This window comes from Sinocyclocheilus rhinocerous, unplaced genomic scaffold (genome assembly GCF_001515625.1).
Source record: "Sinocyclocheilus rhinocerous isolate Xijiao unplaced genomic scaffold, SAMN03320098_v1.1 scaffold85, whole genome shotgun sequence".
Lineage (NCBI taxonomy): Eukaryota > Metazoa > Chordata > Actinopteri > Cypriniformes > Cyprinidae > Sinocyclocheilus > Sinocyclocheilus rhinocerous.
The window spans coordinates 1,327,351-1,351,813 of record NW_015649998.1 but is presented as its reverse complement, the minus strand read 5'-3'; the positions used below and the strand labels follow the sequence as shown (position 1 = coordinate 1,351,813).

Here is a 24,463-nt window from a genome sequence, read left to right as displayed (position 1 = left end):
AAACCTTGCGCGCGGTATACAAACGAACATGGAACAATACATTTATTAATCTGTGTTAATGTTAGTTAATAAAAAGACAATCGTTCAGTGTTTGTTCATGTTTTTGTTGCTGTTACGTGACGTAGCGGTGACTGACTAGGGGCGAGGCGTGGGCTGATGACGTCATCGTTTCAGAAAATTTACGGATTCACTGTCCACACGAAAACGCAAGGGCGGCGTTTTCAGATTTATCCACTCAGGGACCCGGTTTAAAAAAATATCGGTTTTACTCTCCCAAAACGCCAGATCCGTGTGGACGAAACGCCTATATGATACAAAATGTATGCGTATACAGCTAAACGCATCTCCGTGTGGACGGGGCCTAAGGCGACAGTATAATAATGGAGCGGTTGAGACTGCGGTTTAGACAAGAGTGGATTGAACTTGACTCACTCAAGGGTATGTGCAAGTGACTTTGAGGCACTTTTCCAAGTGAAATATCATTTAGTTTATCACAGTTACACATCTTCTTGTTCATCTATTAAAGTTATAATGCTTTCAAGGACATTTCTCAACAATCTGTATTATTACTTTAGATAGAAAAGAAAATAAGCAGCAGTTATAGCTCTAAAATCCTGCTGTATTGCTTTTATGTTCCAGACAGTACTTTCAGGTGGGCAGAGGTAATCTGTCACCATGCCAGCTTGTGGGGGTGGTGGACAAAAGGTTCTGAGTTGCTTCTAGCCACCCCATTTTTCCACAATTCATCTTTGCTTAAAAGAATAGAGCTTTCAGGTCTAAAAGGGGGTGCAAACGCATCATTAAAATAGTCCATACAAGTCTGTGCGCTGTATTACATGTCTTCAGTCATTAGAAAGGAGTGAGAAACACCCAAATTTAAGTCAAGTTCATGTGAGAAGTAGTGATGGGTGATTTGCAAATGAGTCTTGAACCATTTGATCTGATTCACAGTAGCCGGAAAGATCTTTTTTGGAGCTGAGTTCCTGAGTTCAACTCATAGATTTTATGATCATTGAAAAGAAAGATTATCATTGAGTAACTCACGTAATTGCTGTAAAGAATTCAGAACACTTTTATGATACTTTTTGAAGATACATACACATATATACACATTTTTATTTTTAACTTTCTTCTCATTCGAATATTCAAATTTTTATGTAGAATTAGAATTTCTAAAAGATCATGTGACACTGAAGGCTGGAGTAATGGCTGATGAAAATTCAGCTTTGCATCACAGGAATAAATTACATTTTAAAGTATATTCCAATAGAAATCTTATTTTAAATTATACGAATTTTCACAATATTTCTGTTTTTACTGTATTTTTCTTGGTGAGCAAAAGAGACACCTTTCAAAAACATTTTTTTTTTTAAATGTACCGACCCCAAACTTTTGAATAGCAGTGTGTGTGTGTGCATATAATATACTCATGCCAATAATGAACAATATTTTGTATACATCAATTCCTGCTCTTTCTTAAAGAAGGGCCCCACATCAGGGGTTCGGGGTTTTAGAAAGACGCCTCCGCAGGAGAGGAGGAATAAGTTGGTGTTTGATAAAAAAAAAGTGAGGGTGACATTTAAGAAAGCTGTGCTGGAGGTCCAAATCTGACCTTCAGAGGGTCTGACTGCAGAGCCTTTACTAACAAACTCAGCACAGTGACATGTACACTGACCGCTCTTTGAATTCTGTTTGTCCACTGCGAATGAAAAATTACCACCTGGGTGAAAATAGATCTTGCATAAGGAGAAACCTGGCATTTGCATGTACATCAAACAAGCAGCTCTCAGCCCCACATCAGGGGTTCGGGGTTTTAGAAAGACGCCTCCGCAGGAGAGGAGGAATAAGTTGGTGTTTGATAAAAAAAAAGTGAGGGTGACATTTAAGAAAGCTGTGCTGGAGGTCCAAATCTGACCTTCAGAGGGTCTGACTGCAGAGCCTTTACTAACAAACTCAGCACAGTGACATGTACACTGACCGCTCTTTGAATTCTGTTTGTCCACTGCGAATTAAAAAGTACCACCTGGGTGAAAATAGATCTTGCATAAGGAGAAACCTGGTATTTGCATGTACATCAAACAAGCAGCTCTCAGAAATCTCAATGAAGTGTCAGGTCTGAAGGGCATTCTGGGTAAAGGCTAAATATCCATCCTGTAGAATTTCCAAATGTGACATCCATCAGCAGCTAACACAAATACAGCTCATCTAATAAAGCAGTTGACATTTGAGTTAGTGTCACCATCTGAAATGTTGTGACTGAGCACTCTCAAGCTGTTCGGGTGTCTCAAAACAATTAGAAAAAGCATATTATATAACCTTAATGGACTGTAACCTTCGCGTCAAACAGAACTGAACTGTCATGTTATGCAACTGCACTCAACAAAGACTCTTTCTGAGGTTTTCTGAGAGTTGAACACCATATATGCACAAACGCGTGAAAACATACTATCTTACTTTAGGCTGCTGAGCCTCCAAGGCCTTCTTTCCATCCCAAGCCCAGCTGCGTTTGGTGAAGTAGTTGACTGTGGCAAACTCAATAAGCGCAGAGAACACAAAGGCATAGCAAACAGCGATGAACCAATCCATTGCAGTGGCATATGCTACTTTGGGCAGAGAGTTGCGGGCGCTGATGCTGAGGGTGGTCATGGTCAACACTGTGGTCACACCTGTGGAGGACCAAACACATAGATTTAGGATATTATAAAATAAGGGCTCTCTAAAGCTGGTCAAAAATATTGATTTTTTTATAATAAAGTCTCTTGTGCTCACCAAGGCTGCATTTATTTGATTAAAAATACAGCAAAAACAGTAATATTGTGAAATATTATTACAATTTAAAATAACTTTATATTTTAACCTATTCAGCTGAATTTTCAGCAGCAATTCCTCTAGTCAATACTTTCATTCAGCATTTAAATGATCACAAGTGACAGTAGACATTTATAATGTTACAAAAGTTTTCTATTTTTAATAAATGCAATTCTTTTGAACTTTCTATTGATCAAAGAATCCTGAAAAAAATGTATAATGGTTTCCACAAAAATATTAAGCAGCAAAAACAAACAAAGCAAAAGCACAAATAAAAAAATTATTAAGCACCAAATCAGCATATTAGAATGATTTCTGAAGGATCATGTGACACTGAAAACTGAAGTAATAGCTACTGAAAATTCAGCTTTGCCATCAAAGGAATAAATTGCTTTTTAAAATATATAAAAATTAAACAGTTATTGTAAATTATAATATTCTAAAATATTGTTGTCACAGTATTTTTTATCAAATAAATGCAGCCTCGGTGAGCATAAGATACTTATTTCAGAAACATTAAAATATCATAAATGTTCCAAATAATATATCCAAACTTTTGACAGGTAGTGTAAAAGAAAACTAATAGACATTACAGTCTAAATCCTTAAAAGTTTGTATCTTTGTAAAACACCATAAATCAAACAACATGCTTAATTAACAAAATACATTTCTTTAAAACATATAATAGTTACACCATAATTTCTTTATGGTGTAAAATAAACAGGCATATAACGCTTATAATATAACATGATTTATGTGGCGAAAACAATCACAGTAATCCATCAAAAAAGTTTCAGTAGAAGCAGAATCATTTTGTGAATGCCGCTCCGCTACCAGTGAGCAGGGAAATTTTGTCTTTCATCCAACATAATTCTTTTAATATTTAAAATACTGTGCATGAATAAAATATTGCTTCATGAATCATAAACTCATCTTAACACCAAAACAAAGCATACCAGCTGGGAATACTGACATTAAGATCATTTCATTCCCAGAAATGCAGTCTATTTCTATCAAAGCAAAAAACTGTATAGAAGGTAGCAATGAAGGGTCAAACACAGCAGCACTGCAGTTCAGATATAAATGTTTTTTTTTTAATATCTAACATGCCCTTAGAATGACAGTATCATTATAATTCTTTATGCAAAGCATCTGAGAATAGTTCTCGATAAGTGTCTGAGGAGCGGAGGTGTGCTATCCCTGTCAGAGGGAGATCTGCAGATTGCCCCAGGCAGCGGTCACAGAGACTTTTAGATATAAATAGCTATGGTACTACAGTCCCTCAGGCATACGGCTCCGGGATTTCTCAGCCTCGGGCTATGCAAATAAAACACTGTCACATGAGCGATATCGTGGTGTTAGTAAATTCACCACTTAATTTTGAGTTAAAATATGTTGTAACTTGCGTTACTGAGATTGTAACGAGTAATAATATTACCCAAATTTGATTAGTAATGCGTTATATTACTGCGTTACAGCAAAAAGTAATATACTACTGTAATATTATTACTTTTGTAATGCGTTACTCCCAACACTGTCAGCGAGTGGGTCTTTGAGCCTCTGTTCATGGATATTTGTATATTTATGCATGTGAGAAAGCATTATGTTTTGATGTATCCTTTGTTGGCCAGTCATAGAGATGTTGTTTGCGTGGGCACATATTCCTTGTGGACTGTCTGCTCGCTTTGCTGATTATTGCCAAGATACAATGCAAGACCCCAGAATTGAATAGGAACGGCGGTGTGAATTCATCCGAGTGGATTAGCTCTTCATTCCTTCTGATTGCATCAGTCAATTCTGATTTCCATTTTGATGAGAATTATCGATGTACAAAGCAAAACATTAAGTGATAGAACGAAAGGATCAACAGATAAGAATCCGTACATGCTAGGTGAGTGAAAACGGAATATAATTATAAAAAAATCCTCTACATTCAAACAGAACTGGAGGAGTAAATGCCTGATGCTGATAAGTTTTTAAAGGTGCAAGCTGTTTTTTTGTCTAATAAATCTGTAATAACTGGACAATGCTATTACCATTAGCATGATGTAGTTTTGGCATCAACCAGTAGGGGCTAATGGAGCCATGCTAAACAGTGTTGTTAATCCTAACTAAAACTATTGAAATCGTTTTTGTTAAATGTAGAGATGCACGATACTGGATTTTTGCAGATATCCGATATGCCGATATTTTTCAACTTATTTTGGCCTAGAGCCAATGCCGATATATTTCCTTTTGTTTGGAATCAACACCAAGAGATTATAAACATTATCTTTTTTTTAAATTTTGGTTATAGTTTTGACCAAAAACTTGCTTGTTAGAACTAAATAAACAATAAAGTTATTTTTTATAATGAGAGTAAATGGAAAGCTTTGAAAATAACTATTGAAAAATTTTTTTTTGCCCTTTTTTAACCTTAACATTTCGCCATATATAAAATAAAATTAAAAATTTGATAAAAGACTTTAATTAAAAAAAAAACTTAAATGAGAATTAGAAATGTTCCCTTGCCAACTAACTGAAAGTTGTAGTACTAAAATTACGAAAACTGAAACTAAAACAAAATTACAGCTATAAATTTGAAAAAAAAAATAAATAAAGTCAAAATGAAAACTGAGAATATAAAAATAATAATTAAAATTAATAATACATACCGTATTGGCCCGAATATAAGACGACCCTGATTATAAGACGACCCCCGCTTTTTCCAGATGTACCTTTTGGAAAAAGGCTTTTTAAAAACCAAATCTTGTTTTTTCTCAGTAAAACACATTTTGTCTTCAATTATTTTCATATTGCATATTTTTCCTATTTTAATTTTTGTTTTGAAAGTATGGTAAAAACTGGTAAAATGTACCAACAATCACATTTAAAAAATATACACTTTTTGATATACCATTAAAAAAACAAAAACAGGTAGCCCATCTGAATTAGGACATTTAGGCTATCCATCTAATAGTAGCCTACCAAAATCTTATTAACAGTAGAAGTTAAATCTTACTGTAGTCTTCAAATCTGGGTACTGTCTTACGTTTTAAAATCACAAAGGGAGTTTGGTGCCATCAGGCTAACGTGACAGTCACGACTTATGCAGCTGTAAGGTTTTCTTTTTCTTTTGCTTTTAGTCGCGATCTTTACAACACGCATTACGTATTTCATGGCACACTCGTTTTATGCGTATTTGGTGCCACCAAGTGTTGTGGGTGTATTATTGACATGTCAAAGTCTAGACCCTGAATATAAGACGACTGCGTTTTTTCAGATGTATTTCCAAGAAAAAAAGATTGTCTTATATTCGGGACAATACGGTATTATAAAATTATATAAATAAAACTGAGTTACTAAAAAATATAGTTTAAGAAATCTATAATAACTCAAGAAATCTATTAGCATTAGCATTTTCTTAACTTTTCAAGTAAATCACCTGAGTTATACTATACAGCTAATATTGGATTTCTCAATAAAGAAATAAGCTGTGTCCAGATGGTGTAGTTACAACATTAACCAGCAGGGGATAACAGGGCCTTGCTACAACTAAATTTATTAAAAATAGTTTTTGAAATGAAATATGTATTAGACAGAATCATTGAAATAATACGGTTACTAAAATTAAAACGTAAAAAAAAAAACATTCATGGCAGCATTCATGAGGGGGTACCACGTTCATGTAGAACTATTTGTATTTTGTATACTATTTGTATACTATTTTGTAGAACAGCTATGTGTGTGTGTGTACGCGCGCGCGCGTTTTTGTGATTTATGAGGACACAAATTTGTATAATGACATGGGTATGACATAGGTATTACAACAAGAAGGTGATTTATGAGGACATTTTGAGTGTCCCCATATTTCTAAAGGCTTATAAATCATTCAGAATGAGTTTTTTTGAAAATCTAAAAATGCAGAAGGTTTCCTGTAAGGGGTAGGTTTAGGTGTAGGGTTGGTGTAGGGCGATAGAAAATACGGTCTGTACAGTATAAAAACCATTACGCCTATATGGAATGTCCCCACAATTCACAAAAACAAACCTCTCTGTGTGTGTGTGTGTGTGTGTGTGTGTGTGTGTGTGTGTGTGTGTAAAACTCGCATTCCAAGGGAAAAAAGGAAGCACTAACCAAAGACCGTCCTGGCAGGGACAGATTCACGGTTGAGCCAGAATGAGACTTGGGACAGAATGACAGTCATGAAACAGGGCATGTAGGTCTGAATCACAAAGTAACCGATCTTCCTCTTCAGGTAGAAATGGGCCATCATGACTGTGTATTGACCTGCAGTGAAAGAAAGGATGAGAATAGAAAACAGTGATGGAAAAATAAGTAAGAGAAGAAACAAAGGGACTAAGAGAGGGAGGGATAGAGTGTGATTAAACTCTTGGGGGGATAAGTGCAAACCAGCTGAGAGCTTTAAAGAGAAAATGAGAAAGAGAGAGAGGTGGAGAGAAACAAGTCAAGGGAAGACAGAGACATAATAATATGAGGCAAATCAAAACAAATGGGAAGTGATGTAATTATGGAATTTTCCAACAGTGTTGTCAGTATTCTTTCAGAGTAAAGGGAAACACTTTGACTTCCTAGTTTGTGGTCTCATTAGCACCAAATAGTGGACAGTTACCATAATGTCTGGCCATAAAGATGATTTGATTTTGTTTTAGTAAAAGAGTAGAACATAAATTATTTTAAAGGTATAAAAACGGCATAAATCATCAGAATGGAACAGATTGAATCATCTAAACAAAAGTCACATTTATGGTGTGTTTAAGAGCTGTCACGCTGTGCACTGGAACATGTTGAGGTAAATCATTACCTGGAATAGAAAAGAGAATACAGAGTGTAAAAACATTATATATCCTGTTAACCAAGCGAAGATTGAATTTGAAGCTTTTAAAAAAAAATCCTTTTGAGCCACACAGTCTGATAAACTATAGAAAATCCACTGATGACTGCTGCTTTCTCCTGGCAAAATCGGATTTTTGTGTCCCACTAATCCCTTGTCACAATCTGCATCCTGCAGGCCTCTCTCTCTCTCTCTCTCTCTCTCTCTCTCTCTCACACACACACACACACAAACTCTTCTGTCTCTCGCTCTTTCAATAGTTCCATCCATTCTGTCAGGCCAGGCCATCCGCATTTAGGATATACTCTTTCACGGCTTGCAGAGAGAAAGCGAGGGAACAAAAAAGGGGGTAAAAACAGAGCAATAGCGCAAAATCTAGTCAAGATCAGAGGGGACAGATCAAGTGGATCAGATGAAGAGGATGACAAGCTGTTGAGCCTTGGAAGTCAAGGAAAAGTTTGAACGTCGTGAGGGCCCTGGGGGCAAAGATGTCCTCGTCATGAGGGGCTTGTTGCATCCCCTTCGTCTGTCTTGCCCCTTTATTTCAATGGCCGGGAAGAAAGCACAACTGGCAGTGCCCCATTTCATATATTCCACCTTGGATGTGCCCTGCGGGGTGGGACTCTTCTGAGAGCTACAAACATGCGACTGTGGTGGATTTTACTTCTAAGCTTTTGGAGTGTTTATGGAGAACTCCCATTCATAGCAGAGAACAACGCTGCCATGCTGGTCAACTGGTGAGTGGTCTGATTTTTTTTACACTCAAAGAAAAATAACACAGTGTTGAACGTCAATAGGAACGGATGAGCACCTGAGGGGGGTCAGCTTCTAAATCAATTTGAAACAGTTGGGAAGGGTAGGTGCTATTTTCTGGATGGGAGTTCTTATTAATAAAAGGTGACAGGTTATCTGGATGTCTTTACAGTGCGGGCCAAGTGATTGAATGTTGACATTTCCACTGGAGATAATTTTACCCTCTGTTTGGCAGACTCTAGAAGGTCTTTTTCCCCTTTCTTTCTTTCTTTCTTTCTTTCTTTTCCACTGGGTTTGAGCTAATGACCCTGCGCTCATGAGATGAAGTCCTGGAGGATCTATTTTTAGCTTTGTAAAGAGGTTTGCACCTCAGATTAGCAGCAGTAATGACCAGCTGACCTTTGTCCTTCAAGTCAGCCAGGGCAAAAATCAGAAGACAGGGGAAGACAGGTTATAAAGTCCTGCCAGAAAGGAACACCGTGGCCTCAGAGCTAGTTTCTAAAAGTGTTTCTGGCCACCTGATGACAGCTGGCAAACTTTGATGTGTAAATCAATGGCAGTGAGAAAGAGAGATGGCTCAGCAGGATTTAAAACATGACGTGGTCGGCGTAGTTGATAGTGTCTGCCTAGCTCATGATCAGAGCACGATAATGTCTTATTGAATATGAGTGTACGCCAGCTCAGCACGGTTATCCATATATGTACATCCATAAAGGTGGAACAAGGGGAAGCCCCCAACCCCACCCCCCACACATGATTACAAAGCTAGAGGCAGAAATTATATGAGTGTATTACCAGTCATCTTTACATAACCGAATTAGGCAGATGCTGCCTAGGCCCCCTTCTCCCCCTCGCTCGTCTCCCATGTGTCTCTTGCCAGCTTGAGCCAATGGTGGCTGACTGACGTCACATGGTAAAAGCACAACTGATGGGGAAGCACAAGGATTAACCCTCCAGACCCAGTGGCTCAGGATAAGTGTTGTTTTCTCCCCTCCCTCTCTCTCATCTTCATCTCTTCCTGTACTCTCGCTGGTCCTAGAGACAGCTGGCTGTGAGTGGGAGGTGTACTAAAATCCTCATCACTCATTTTCCATCCAGCTTGATTTGAAAAAGCTATAATCACAGAAGGGCTATCACTTTATGAGAGACGACGTCATACGGTGTAGGAAAATGAAACTGAAATGATGTGATGCAACACATCCTGTTCCAGGAAATAATGCATTAGATGTAACAGGTTAGAAGGCCAGATGAACTGTGAAAGAAAATATATGATATATTAGCAAGAATAGGCATTGCGTTACTACAAAACGTTTTGGAGCATGGTCCTAACTGTAAAGCTGAATCACAGATCTTACACCAAATGACTGACTGACTGACATTGCAATGAATGGGATTAGGTCAGAGAAAGTTATTTACCTCTGCTTGAGCTGATATCTTCCGTACCGACAGTGTGGCCGATCAGATGGTATTGGTTAAGACGTGACCCTTCCTCTGCCACTACCACAGACATGCCAGGACCTTTAGTCCACTTATACACCACTTCTGAGATAGGGTAGGCATCTGGAAAAACACACAGTAGTTTATACTTATTATGCAATGATAACGGTTATTAACCAGACACTGCGAGTACCTGGAAGATTAGTTCAAATGAAATGTAATCTGTTTAGTCCCGTCTTTGAATAAGGTTGCATAAGTGTTACCCACTCTTGATTGTACAGTCATTGTCAGTTGATTGCATTGCGATTTGCATGCAAGTAACTTTCATTTCTCAGATTTAGGAGGTACAGTGTCTACACCTGTCAATCATGGGGAAATATCAGCTTCCTTTATCAACAGGGAGCATGTTTTTCTGACTCTGCCAAGTGTAGAGCTGGGTAATAAATTTAATCATCTGCACCTGTGTTGAAAAATAGGATCAGACCATGAGGCTTAAAAAATGAGATTTTCATAGACACCTGCACCTCAGTTGAAGACAACTAGAGGAATACTTCAATAAATTGACATGTCTTTGCACATGTTAAAAAAATGTGTAGCCTTCGTTAGCTATCCTGCAAAAAAGCTAGAGATCAAAAAAAAAAAGAAAAAAAAAAAAAAAGCCAATCCTCTTAATACACTAATCCTTTTTGTTTTCAATTTACATTTTATTTTATAATTTACTATAATTATTTTTTATTGTATTTATTTTCATGTACAGACTGTAATCAACTCACATTCAACACTATGTGAAACTACATTTTAAGTAGATGCTAGTTTCACATAAAATAGCTGCAGCTTTACAGAGAGTTTCTTAACACTCCATTTTTTCCCTTTCACCACCTCCCACCATTGTGACATTCAATCTTGAAGCAAAACATTAATCCTGCCACTCTCATGCCGGCTGTCTCCATCACAATTAAGATTGACTTCGACCATCTAGACTGAGGGATTATTCTGCCAACAATCTACACACTCAGACGCACGTACCCTTAGATACCCCTAGCAAAATTCCTGCAAACTAATTTGCACTTCACAAATGGTCAGTCTCACCACCCCCACTCCTCTACTCTTCCCCTGACTAGGAAAATCAAACTTGCTATTGATATTGCTACAAATCTTCTGACTTCTGAAGTCATAACTAACATACTCGTAACCAGATGCTCCTCTGAATCATTAAAAGCACTGAAGCACTGAAACACAGTTCAGTTATGGTGAAAGCTCTCATCCTGGGGTTGTGTACCCCTACAGATAATGTTGTGCTTTCACCAAAAAACTGTGCCAGGTTTCCTTGGATGGTTGCAGAAAAGGCTTTTGCATGTTGAAATACTGTAATAATATAATGTATTATGTAAGGCATCATAGGCAAGTAGCTTCTAGGCCATTCTCATAGACACTTCTCAGAATGGACAGTCCACTTGAGGACAAGCCCACACATTACCTGTTAAGACTCTATAGGGTACCAGCCAAATAAGATTGTAAAGCTAATACTGATTGTTGGGACAGATAGCATAAGTAGTTAGTTCAAAATGCTGGCAAGTCCTGTAATTTTCTATTTTTAACTACAGCATTTTATACAACACTTTGCTATGCAACACTTTTGGGACAAATGTACTGTATGTTTACAGTTCTAAAACAGTGGGTTTTATTCATGAAACATGCACAGAATTCTTTAATATTTATACATTTTGTGCATTCAAATCAATAGGTAGATTTACACACCAATGGGTTTAAATACAATTTACACAAAAATGATGTGTGTTCCATGAATCAGGCCACGTTTTTTTATAGAAAGTATTTAATCTCTAAATTTTTAATTGCAAAACATTTTTCTCTTTATTTTTTAATTTTATTTCAAAAATAAAGTTATTTATTTATTTTATTTTGCATGTGGCTATAGTGTTATTTCCTATATTTTGGTAAGCACTGAAAAGTCAAGGATCTCTAAGCTATCATGTTTGTATTCTGTGTTATCTCCCTTTCTTACGCACAAGAACAGAGCACATTACTGCTGTCATCATTACTGTGGATTTATGGCATGAACCTTTACTGACTGTGTGTGACATTTCAGACTTTTTTGAGAAACCTGAAGAAAACCTGAAACTCTTTTTTAAGGGTTAGATACCAGTTCTCCTAGGATAATGTTTGAAGCTCAGTGCAAGTTCAGGAGCCAACAACTAAATAAACTAATGAGTGTGAAGACAGTGTTGCTGCTAATTATATATGGTGATTGTAAGTGGATCTAATTGGATTGAATTTAGTGGATATCAGATGATACAAATAAGCTCTGAACTCATTTAAGTTCAAATGTAAAACTATACATTTTGTCAAGCCTACTATGGATTGAATTAAGGAGGAGACTGAAGTTGTATATAGTGGTAGTGATGATAGAAATCATGGTAGAATAATAAAGGGTCAGAAAATATCGATTTTTGTGTTTATATTATACCCAGAGCACTGTGGGATATGTTATTCTTACTTTTTTGACATACTGTAGTCTGTAGACATTAAGGAAACAGCATCTGATAAACCAAAGGAAGTGACAAGGTCTAGCTTACAGAGGACAAAATATTTCTCATAGGTCAAGGGTTGAGACTTGAGGGAAACAAATGTAGCTCTTCATTACGACAGGGTCACCACAGCCCAAAGAGAGAATAGCCTGTAGAATAACCTTCTTACTCACACACGACTGAAACACTTTCCAGTAAAATGAAATCGTTCAGTGTGGATTGACTTGACAGAATGTGTGCGTGCATATACAAGTTTGGCTATACTCGAGAGGGGCAAATTTTGGGAAATGTCCTCACAAATAGAGTGAAACATCAAACACCCACAAAGTGGCCCTCACTTGATGAGATGTCCTCATTAATATAGTGAAACCAGCATGTGTGTGCTTATTTGTGGTTAGGAATGTTAGTGTTTTACAGCTTATTTTATTCCAGGTCTAAATCAATCATTTAATGTCAGAGTTTTCATTTTGTTTGTGAATCTCATTTACAATCCACTCTTGTTTTAATGCAGTATTGAATGCCTTTCAGCATTTCAAATCAATGACAATGTGAAGCAAGTTAAAGCAGTTAAGTAGTTCATTTCCAAAATGTGACAATCTGCAAAAATGACATGAGTAAATTAATTACAATTAAATTATAATAATGATCGTCTTTTGCTGCTAATATAAAATGTTGAATATTCAGAAAAGATCAAAAATGCAGCAAAGATAATTTTCCACTAGCTTGAAGCACTGGCATAGACAATTCCAAAAAACACAAATAAATAAATACATATAAGAATCTCTTTCTCAAACATTTACTAATAAACAAGATAGAAGCAATATGGCAGCATACGTAATATAAAGTCCATTTATACAAAGAAATAAAAATAAACAACTAAATAACACTCCATCCTTTTCTACAAACACCCACACCTTTCAACCTGTCCCTATAAAGCCTGTCTTTCTTTACACAAATTATGAGGCTTGGCTGCCCTAAGGTGACCCTAATACTCTATATACACAAGCTAGTGACATCTTTAGCCATTAGCTCAGCAGGTTGAGAAGCAAACACAGACAGTATTCTTAAAGCTGCAGGATATGTTTGTGATAGTAAGGCTTGGTTGTTGAAATGCTGTTTTTGTGTGTGTGTGTGTGTATGTTTAGACATATTTTGAATGAGTATGCATATTTGTTTAGTGTCCGTCTACTGCCTATCCTTTAAATAGGCCTATACCTGTATCTCAACACATTTTGTAGATTTGTAGACCTACCTCATACGGTATATCCTCCATTGCTGACCTATGCCTTATCTTATTTCTCTCTCAAAACTCTCTGGGAAGAGATATATTGGATTAATCGTAACAAAAATATGATTCACCATTGGGGACCTTTACAAGGTTGAATCATCCCGCAGTAATCTTTGGTCTATATAATCTTTTGAGGTGAATCTGCTGGCACGAGAACCTGAAGGCTGTACTGCAGTATGGGAAGCGCTAAATATACACTAGACTGGTACTAACGTCATCAAATAAACCTTAATGGACATGTCAGAAAGTAGATGTCAAAACAAGACATACAGACTGAAGAATATGGAGTGTAAGAAAATAGCGACTTACTATTTTTGTTATTGTTTATGCAGTATATTGCTGAATAATGGCTGTGTAAATGACCGTTCATTTAGAAAACCTACAGAGTTTTTCACTCAACAGTCTCTACATCTAAACTAATATAATAATTTCAATGATTACCAAAATATTTCATCTCAATTTATTAATTTGTCAAACCATGTAATAACTGGGATGTACAGTCAGACAGACATATATAGAGTTCAGTGCTCCTAGACACTCCACAGTCTCTCTCTTCTCACATAATAAAATCATTCGCAACTCAAAATCAATATTTCATGTCCAGTCATGCAATAAGTGGGATAATGTACTGTACAGTCAGCCAATCTTTACCACAAAATAAACCCTCACAGGGTGATACGAGACCCTAAGTTTCACATCAGGGACTATTATGTGATAATGACCAGCTGACTTTACATTAATCATGAAATTAATGCCTTTGTACCTGATTCACTCAGTCTGCTTAGCCGAAGATGTACATTGTGTCTGTTGAGATTAACTATGAGAATGATTGTCTGTCTCTTTCAAGAGCAGAATATTCCTTAACAAAAGGCTCCGCATTAACATAACGCACACATCAGCTTCTCAACTTTTGTCGTTTACATGAACGCCGTTGCCTTTCTAAGGCATTTTGGTTGAGATGACGGTTAAAACCAGGCATCTGTCACTGTTATCCAACCAGCCAAACAAAAGCTGCTAAGTACAGACAGAATTTATATAACCTTTACATAACAGAGCACAATACATCAAGTAAACCCTTTTTTTGATGCGATTTACAAGTTAAATCACTAATTCTCGGCTGCCTGTATATAGAGTAACTTACACAGAGGAAAGGGCATTAAACAAGTCTGTGAACTCTAAGTTTGTAAGTACGTTCCCAAGTATGAGTCCTAATGAAACCTAAATTTTCAATTACCACCTGACAATGAATAATTAACACCATTTGTGACATTTAAGATAGCTCAGGGTGTTTTAAATCTTCAGTAGAATGTAAAATTAAAAAACCCAAGAAATGCTGAGAAATTACTAATTAAACAAAATAGCTAAATAATAGAATCCAGTCATTTCTGTGCAGGATAGTTCATGTTTATTAACACCGTATTGTTCATTTGTGAAAATCATGCTCAATCTTCATTAAATATTCATAGTGGGTTAAGTAGTTCTTGCTTCTATAATAAAAGAGATAATATATGATCAGATCAATGAAAAAAATGAAATCAAGTAAATTTTGGTTATGCTATTGTCCATAAAGTAGATATAAACAAAACAAGAATTGGTGGGGGAAAAAATTAAGCCTTGTTATTATTGTTATTAAAATATATATTTTTTTTTTTAGAAAGCGGAGTATCTTAAATTGATGCAGCGTGGCTGGTTTAATATTAGTTTCAAGGATTGTCTGCATACATCAGTTTGGATTCAGGTCAAACCAGGCAGGTTAGTACAATTTTACTTTTAGAGTGATTAGATTTTATACTGTACTTCTAACTACATTGATGTTCTAATTTAACAATCCATCCAATCACATTGGGAAGCCTATGAGATTCCCAAAAGCACTGCATCAGACTCATTTTAGGTCACGGGCCAGATTAGATTAAACATCAATTTATGCTGGCCGATTTTTTTTATTTATTTATTAAATCTTGACGTACCCATGGAAAGCGTAAGCAATAAGCACAATGCGTGGTTTTATGCAACTACTGAATGAACTTCAGGTCATGAGGGATTTTACTATGCAGCTATAAAATACAATCAAATATTCAGATATGCACAATCATGAAACATCAGTGGCACCCCTCCTAAGCACTGTCTGTCATGGTTTCTGCTGTATCCCAGCCCAAAGGCTCTCCATGTACAGCCCTATCCTGTAATGCCCTGAACATCAAAGAAAGCTGAGCCCATCTCAGGTCATTCCTGGCTTCTTAGCACCAAAAAGCCTTTCTTTTGTGTGCGGGCAGTGCGTACGTGAGCGTGGGAGGGATGGCAGGACACCTTCCTACTAATCCAGTCCTCAAGTCACCCTTCTTTCTGCTAGCACCAGGTGATAATCTTAATCCTGCTCTTGGACAGGATGCCACGTGATAATCAGACTAAACTGGACTCAGTATGTGTTCAGATATACCTTAAACACCAGTCCGTCAAGCTGACTAAAATAGGCCAAGTTAGTATAAATGTACTCAATATTTTGGAAAAGTACACAAATGTATTGAGAACAAATGCAGAGAGAAATGAAGATGAAGATTTTCTACTTGCATCTTGTTCATTTAAATGTGAGATACTATTCATATGCATTTACTAAATAAGATGGATTTAATCTTGCATTTTGAGTAGTGACTATATTTCATCAGAGGGATTATTTTATGATTTCTTGGAATCTGCTATTTTAAAATCTTTTTATAATGGCAATGAAGTATACATTACAATGGGTTTTTTGGGCAGTGGCAAAGGAATTGTTCTTCATTCAGAATAAAACATTATGGACTTACAGCTGCCAAATTTGAGTGGGCAGGCATGAGTATCCATAGGGAAATCCTCCAACTGCATGGGACACTCTGCTGATATGGTCAATCTGCAGAGAGAAAAATTAAAATTAAAATATGATTAAATCTTGATCAGCACATCTGAGTATGTTTTAACGATCAGTTTTTAGTATAAACATGTCATCATTCATCATCAGCTTAGTGACAATCATCACTGGAACAGTGAGTAGCTGATTGTAACTAATTCAATCAGTGTTCAATGTCTTATTGAAAATCCCCTTAATGTAGCTATGGGCTTGAATAACTTGTGTATATTAATAGGAAGACTAAGCTAGCGTGTTGAGTGCTCTTAGATGTATTTATAGAACAAGGGTGCCCTCATGTGCCAGACGTAGGAATGCTGCCAAATCGGTGAAGTAAAGCACTGCTAATTCTGGATTTGCTTATAAGCAAGAACACACACACACACACACACACACACACACACACACACACACACACACACATGAATGCACGTACTCACCAGCAATACAAACACGTGCATAAAAACACAATTTCCTATTCAATATACAGTTTTCACTCATGTTTGATTCCAATGCATTTTTAAACACTCAAGCTGCATAAAATAGGATTTCAAAGATCTATTTTGAACTGATTGGAATATTGGAATATTGCCACCTATTGGAATATTTGAGGACTACAAGCAAAAAAAAAAAAATTATACTGTGCCATGTCACCACCCCCAAGCAAATAAATAAATAAATAATAAACACAAATTTGCTATAATTGATTTCAAATACATTTATTTTATACTAAGTATACTTCAAAACCATTAACATATTTATTGACCTTATCTAAGACTTATTGATATAAAATTATAATTCAACTTTATTTGGAGTATTTCTTTATTGCACAATGCACATTTCTTAATGTTTAACAATCCACTATTAAGAAGGATTGTATAATCTCTGTATAATATCAGTCTTTAAATGCTATATATTTAAAGTGTACCTGAAGTATACTTGCAATAGTTCCACTTTAGCACAATCAAATATACTTCAGTATATCTTTAGTTGGACTTCAGCACTACTTCCACACAATTAAGTAGTGCATTAAAGTACAAAATGAGTTGTTCCAACTAACCAGACTTTAAGTATACCAGTTACAATCGCAGGGTATTTTTATTAAGCACGTAAATATGTAAATGTATTTGTAATATACTTAGCATTAAATAAATGTATTTCAAATACATTTCAGTATTTTTTATAGGGACTATATTCAGTTCTACCACACTAGTGAAGACTGATTCAATTTCAACTGAATTTTTGTTGAAATTTAAGTTATTAAATTTGATAAACTAAAACTACATAAAATTATGTTATTATATATTGTTTATTATATTGTTGCTTTTCAGCCTTTTTTTTTTTTTTCCCTCGTGGGGTTCTCAGAAGAGGAAGTCAACAGAGTGATCTCATAGTGATTTTATGACTTTCCAAAAGAGCGGAAAAAAATATTGAGAGACTGATTACGTTTGTCAAAAGAGGGAAAGATGTCAAATTCGCTGTCACTCCCTTAGCGTTTATATTCAAAACACTCACGCAGCAGTGTTAACTAGTCTTATGTAATTTAAAGCCAATGTAAGAAAACACAAATACAGTGTTATAAATGTATATACAGCATATATATATATATATATATATATACATAAAGAATTTCGTACACTGTATAAATAAGTCTTTATACGTAAAAACATATTGTTGCCTTTATGTTAAAAGTTAAAACTTGTAACTTTAAAACCCCCTGATGTAGACAACACTGCGGAGCCTCTGCAGTGGCTGAATCTGCTATCCTGTAGACCCCTCTAGTGGACTACTTATGAAACACAGCTTTTTAATTCTATAACCATATGATTTTCTGAAAAGATCTGAGGCTAAACACATTAAATGTGATGGAGATGAACATCAATTCATTCTATCTGAGTGAGTGCCACTGAATTTGATTGCTGGATGTTATATAGTATATAAGTGATCTAACATGACATTAGAAATATGAAATGGAAGTAGAATCACACTATTATTGTCCCTCTGTTGAACAGCCAAAAGGATTCGGGCACTTCCTGTTACAACAAAGTACGTCCATTAGATTTACAATGCCAGCTTGCATAAAGTCTATTTAAATCAATGTTCAAAGTCTGCTGCTAAACCAAAAGTCTTCAGCAAAGCCATTTAGAAAAGCAAATATATGAGATCAAGGCTGATCATACTAGCATTACCATAATGGCTACAGGATGGCCGCCATATTATGCCCCCCTCTAGTCATTACGCCTTTCCCTCAACATCCCGGCTGGAGCCTATTCAATGATTTGGTGTAAGCAATGCAATAAGACGTCAGCGTTGACCCTCAGCTGACAGTGTAATGAAGGGTTTGATATTGCCATGCTACTAGAACTGCTTAAAACCTCCATCATCAGCATCTGAGTATGAGACCGGGGTTGAAGGGCCAATGGTTGTATCTCTGACTGAAAATCCTGCGAGAATGTAATTAATGGGGCGGGACACGTGAGGCGCTGTTCCTTCACTTAATCAGTGCAGGGCCTTCATCTCTTGACAGCTCCATGATGAATTGCTGTATTGGAAAAATGAAGGACTGTCCTCTAAACTCAACCTCCACTCGACCAGCTCACACAACTTTATCAAAACCAGCCATATGGGAGGCGAAGGGCTCGCTATGTACTTACTGAACACAGGTAGTGCTGAGGTCAGCATTGCTGGATGTGGAGACGAAATGATGTGGCACTGGGGCCTTGACAAATCATGAGCGCTCAGAGCTTTATCCTGACTGTGAGCTTTATTTGGTCTGTGATAGCCCATTAAATCTCATAAATTATTATTTTCTGTTCTTCCTTTGGCTGTCTTACAAATTTCACATGAATGTTCTGTAGAAGAAGTCCGTTTCTCTAAATAACAGTGGCTGATTCTGTGCCAGCACTATAGTAATATACAAACCTAAGCTGCAATTATAAATAATGCATACTTAAAATACTACTTTTTTACCGTTTCTTTACACATTAAAGAGATAATATAGTAATAGATTGTGCTTTTTACTATTAGAAGTGTCTACCTTTCAGATTGTATATGAAGAGTTTACTAAAACAGATATAAAAAAGATATCAAATCAGATAACTCTATTTTATCTCTAAGTTTATAGTCTAAGTTTATATTTATTTTCATAAATAATGTTTTTATTGTGTTATCATGTTTTAATTGTGTTTTATTGTGTTAGTTAGCTGTATTTTTAGTTATTATTATTTAATCAAAACAACCCAACTGCAGTTTGATTTATATTAATCGGAATACAGGATAAAAAAAAAACATGAGTTTTGAACATTTTTAAAAATGGAGTTATACGTTTTTGAAAATGAACTCTTTATATACAGTGTATGCATGTGTCATTGCAATTTATAGAAATTATTGTACATAACAACATACAACAATCTACAGGACTTTGTATTAATTTGCACATTAACAGTCAAGTAGCAGTTTAAAAATCATGGAGAATCAGATGTCTGTTCATTACTGATTAATTACAGTTCATTACTATTTTAAGCAGTTATGTTATGTGGATAGCAAAGTCGTTTGCACCTTGCTTTTTTGTCACTTAATATTTAATTTTGTTGTGTCAATCGCATATATATATATATATATATATATATACATAAAGAATTTCGTACACTGTATAAATAAGTCTTTATACGTAAAAACATATTGTTGCCTTTATGTTAAAAGTTAAAACTTGTAACTTTAAAACCCCCTGATGTAGACAACACTGCGGAGCCTCTGCAGTGGCTGAATCTGCTATCCTGTAGACCCCTCTAGTGGACTACTTATGAAACACAGCTTTTTAATTCTATAACCATATGATTTTCTGAAAAGATCTGAGGCTAAACACATTAAATGTGATGGAGATGAACATCAATTCATTCTATCTGAGTGAGTGCCACTGAATTTGATTGCTGGATGTTATATAGTTTAATTAATTTGTTTTTTTATATATTTCTACATTGTTTTAATTCATATTCATGTTATTTCATATATGTGTGTCTATATGAAGAATTTATTTGTAAAAACAGGTAACTACGTTTTTATTAATTTTCATAAATCATGTTTCTATTGTGTTATCATGTTTTAATTGTGTTTTATTGTGTTAGTTAGCTGTATTTTTAGTTATTATTATTTAATCAAAACAACCCAACTGCAGTTTGATTTATATTAATCGGAATACAGGATAAAAAAAAAACATGAGTTTTGAACATTTTTAAAAATGGAGTTATACGTTTTTGAAAATGAACTCTTTATATACAGTGTATGCATGTGTCATTGCAATTTATAGAAATTATTGTACATAACAACATACAACAATCTACAGGACTTTGTATTAATTTGCACATTAACAGTCAAGTAGCAGTTTAAAAATCATGGAGAATCAGATGTCTGTTCATTACTGATTAATTACAGTTCATTACTATTTTAAGCAGTTATGTTATGTGGATAGCAAAGTCGTTTGCACCTTGCTTTTTTGTCACTTAATATTTAATTTTGTTGTGTCAATCTATTATATATATATATATATATATATATATATACTAAGAAGTTATATATACACACAAAAATCTAAACAGATATTCAGTATTAAGGGGATCAAAGGTAAAATTTTAACAATCGCTCATTGAAAAATTCATATTGGTTGACCATTAATTTGAATATTGAGGTGGATGTGTCCCTCTCAGTGTCTAAGTTGTTTATGACTCCGTTTAAATGTCTCAACATCGAGCTCAAGCTAAGAAGTTATTTTATAAACATGGCAGATCCTTCAGACGATTTGACAGTTTCTAGAACATCTCCCTTTTGTTCGGTCTCATAACCTCTTTTTTTAACTCTAATAAAAGCCTGTAGACTGCATTCCACTTTTAGAATGTGGGTGGTGAAACTGTTTTGCCCTGCTTTTTCATGGCAGCTAAGGTGCTCCTTTCCATCTCAGCAGGAAAAATAAAAATACCTTACTGCTTATCACTTTTCCGGAAACAATGTGCACATTAGTGAGTGGTAAAAGGCAAGCTACAATAGCTACACCATTGATTTCTAAATGACATGATCCAAGTCATTTCCTCTCAGAGTCATTAATGTTTGATTGATGATCTCATTCAATCTACGATCTAAAAAAGCAGCTCTATCTAAGGCTTTAGCAATTGAATAATTTTATAATATGCATTTGGTCTTACAATATACAACACAGACAATAAAAAAACTGCGACGCTCCGCAAATGAGAAAGGAATGCGTTTCATGTAAATGAAATTATCCATGTTCTTTGACTTTTTCATTTATTTGATATTGCTTTAGCCCCACTACATGAAATCTATTTGTTACCTCTATGGAAAACTCGTCAAATCCCTCTTTGCATTTAAATTTGAGTTAATAAAAACTAATAACTCATTATATAATGGATCATCATATCTGTAACCCTGGGGGAATAAAAACAACTAATACATAACCACCACAATCTAAACACTTTACGATTGTGCTCCTCAAAATTCAGCACTTTCTCAAGCAGATTCTACTACAGAGAGGATTTAGTATTGATGCCATTTGAGAACAACAATAGCAGCTTTTATACAGCACTAACACAGCAGTGTTCAGTGCTTGGCAGTAGATTGTTGCTGATGATAGCATGGCGAGCAGAAACTGTTTGTGTGTGATTGTAAGTGTGTGCGTGCATGTTCTCTCCCTCTGCCCTGATACTGCGAGTAATGGAGCAGACCGTCTGTGAAGAACAACTCAACAACAGGGGCATAAATCATGCAGCCACATGCCCTTTTCCGCGTTCTCCTTTTCCTTTGATTCTATCTCTTGCTTCGTCTTAGCCCCTCTTGCTTTTTCTCTGGAACACCCTTAGGTTGGAACACCCTTGGATGACTGGTTCAGGGCACAAAGAGAAACCAAAATAAACTAGATGCAGTAGGTACATTTTCTGAATAAATGAATGCGTGGAGTGTCAACAAAATTGGAATTTGCCTCTGGAACCTCAGTACACTGCTCAAAGTCAAAAAAAAAAAACTGACCTTGAAAACTAGGTAAAATTATCTAGGCGGATAAAATAAATGTTTTTTTTTAAGTGCAAAAATGACACATTAGTCTTGATTAGATTAGTCTTGGTAGCATCAGCAATAATTGACTTAAAGTTACAAAATAATCAGTAACATTTTCCCATCATTTTCCAAATTACATTTAAATAATTTTACAAATTAAATTAAACAAAATAGAAAAAAAATATATTCATTTGTAATATTTTGTGTTGGGTCCTGTGAAAATGTTGGCAGGGCAAGCAGACAGATAGACCGATAGATAGACAGACAGACAGACAGAGAGAGAGAGAGAGAAAGAGAGAGAGAGAGAGAGATAGATAGATAGATAGATATTTTTAAATGAGGCTAATAGAATTTTGTATTTCATTTATATATTTAATCAAATATAGATGTGAATAGACAGCATCGGAAAATGTATAGAGAGAAAGGCTTTAGCATTTTCCTTGCTTTAGCAGTGGCAAACTGAACATTCCCACTGAGATTGTACGATGTGGAACATGAGATGCTGAGTTCAGCAGGAGCCGAGTTCATGTGTGCTTAACACATCTGTCACAAGGCAGAGGGTTCAACAGTGCAAAACAGGGGTGAGGAGGGCATAAATGAGATGAAGGTCAAATGTGTAACTGTACTACCCATAACTACTCAAATCCATTCATGCACACAGCAGTTCACATGTTGTGAAATGACAAGGCGTTCATTATAGCTTAAACTGGTACCTCATGGTGTACAGCAATGTCCCATCATCCTTCAGTCTCAGAAGCTTGTTGGGCGTTGTCATGTTGTGAGCAATGGATTTTTTGCCATTAAGGAAAAAGGTGTCTGGTGTCCAGATATTACTGGCCAGCAGGTTATTCAGAGGTAGCATCTCCATCGGCCCCTTGAAACACAAACGTTCATCCTTCCAGCTTTGACGGAAAAACACATCAATGGTGTATTCCTGTTGAAAGAAAAACGTTAGTGTCATTAGTGTGTACCTGAAGGCAGGGTCATTGTGAGGGACCCCAGGTCCTGTGATGAGGAGGAGGGGCCCACTGAGGCCTCCCCATAAACTTTTTCTCCAGTGGCCCATCAATACAGCAACGACCTTGCCTGAAGGCAGAATCAAATGTGTCACATGACTGAATATAAAAATAAACAATAGTATCATTCATCAGATCGTACTGTGACCTGCCTAAGATATCGCATGCAGAATATAAGGGAATGTGGCAGAGGTGAAGTAATGTCACAGATGGAGGCAGGATTTAATGAAGGAGGTCTTGATGAAGAGACATCTCAGGTGGGAATTTGTAGAGGTCAATGAAGGGTGGTTGTTCATGAAGAAAGATATGGTTGAAATACTTACCATCTCAGTATCTGACACTGGTCCAAAGCTGGTCACAAAGATGTTGGTTTTTATTTCTGTCACTTTCTCTGTAAAATCAAAAACAAATTGCGATTTTTTTAGATCAAGTTCAATTTTGGTCATTGCATACATAGTTAGATAAATACATAAATACATAGATATACAGTAGTTATTATAGTGAACTAAAACTATAACTGAAACAAAAATTAAAACCATTAAAAAAAACTTTACATTACTTATAATAAAATAAACATTAACTGAAATAAAATATAATACCAAAAAAAACATTATTTCAACTAGTTGCCAAGGTAACATTTTTCATTTTAATTTAGTTTAACTTTATATACTAAAATAACTAAAACGGAAATAAAAAATATAGACATATATAAAAAACAAAAACTATTAAAAATGAAATACATATATGTTAGGGCTGTGCGATTAATCGAAATCGTCATAAAATCGCGATTTGAGCTTGCGCGATTTCTAAATCGCTTTATAGCACGATTTTCCGCTCCCCCGA

At 35.7% G+C, this 24,463-nt stretch overlaps 2 protein-coding genes across 3 annotated transcripts in view; one reads left to right on the top strand and one right to left on the bottom strand.

Moving 5' to 3' along the window:
* The window catches only part of gabra5 (gamma-aminobutyric acid type A receptor subunit alpha5), a 37,123-nt gene that overhangs the window by 4,235 nt on the left and 8,425 nt on the right, over nucleotides 1-24,463 (bottom strand). Inside the window, exons 5-11 of one of the 2 annotated variants that reach the window (XM_016516015.1) lie at nucleotides 23,944-24,011; nucleotides 23,318-23,538; nucleotides 16,468-16,550; nucleotides 9,812-9,955; nucleotides 6,925-7,077; nucleotides 2,455-2,666; nucleotides 1,127-1,129 (exon numbers count right to left, since the gene is read on the bottom strand). In XM_016516015.1, the coding sequence (XP_016371501.1) occupies nucleotides 1,127-1,129; nucleotides 2,455-2,666; nucleotides 6,925-7,077; nucleotides 9,812-9,955; nucleotides 16,468-16,550; nucleotides 23,318-23,538; nucleotides 23,944-24,011 (884 nt within the window). The remainder of the gene's footprint in view (nucleotides 1-1,126; nucleotides 1,130-2,454; nucleotides 2,667-6,924; nucleotides 7,078-9,811; nucleotides 9,956-16,467; nucleotides 16,551-23,317; nucleotides 23,539-23,943; nucleotides 24,012-24,463) is intronic. The other variant, XM_016516013.1, reaches the window with a different exon arrangement.
* LOC107711086 (gamma-aminobutyric acid receptor subunit beta-3-like) overlaps nucleotides 7,807-24,463 on the top strand; it is a 76,365-nt gene continuing 59,708 nt past the window's right edge. Inside the window, exon 1 of the mRNA XM_016516011.1 lies at nucleotides 7,807-8,379. The gene's annotated coding sequence lies outside the window, so the exon portion shown is untranslated. The remainder of the gene's footprint in view (nucleotides 8,380-24,463) is intronic.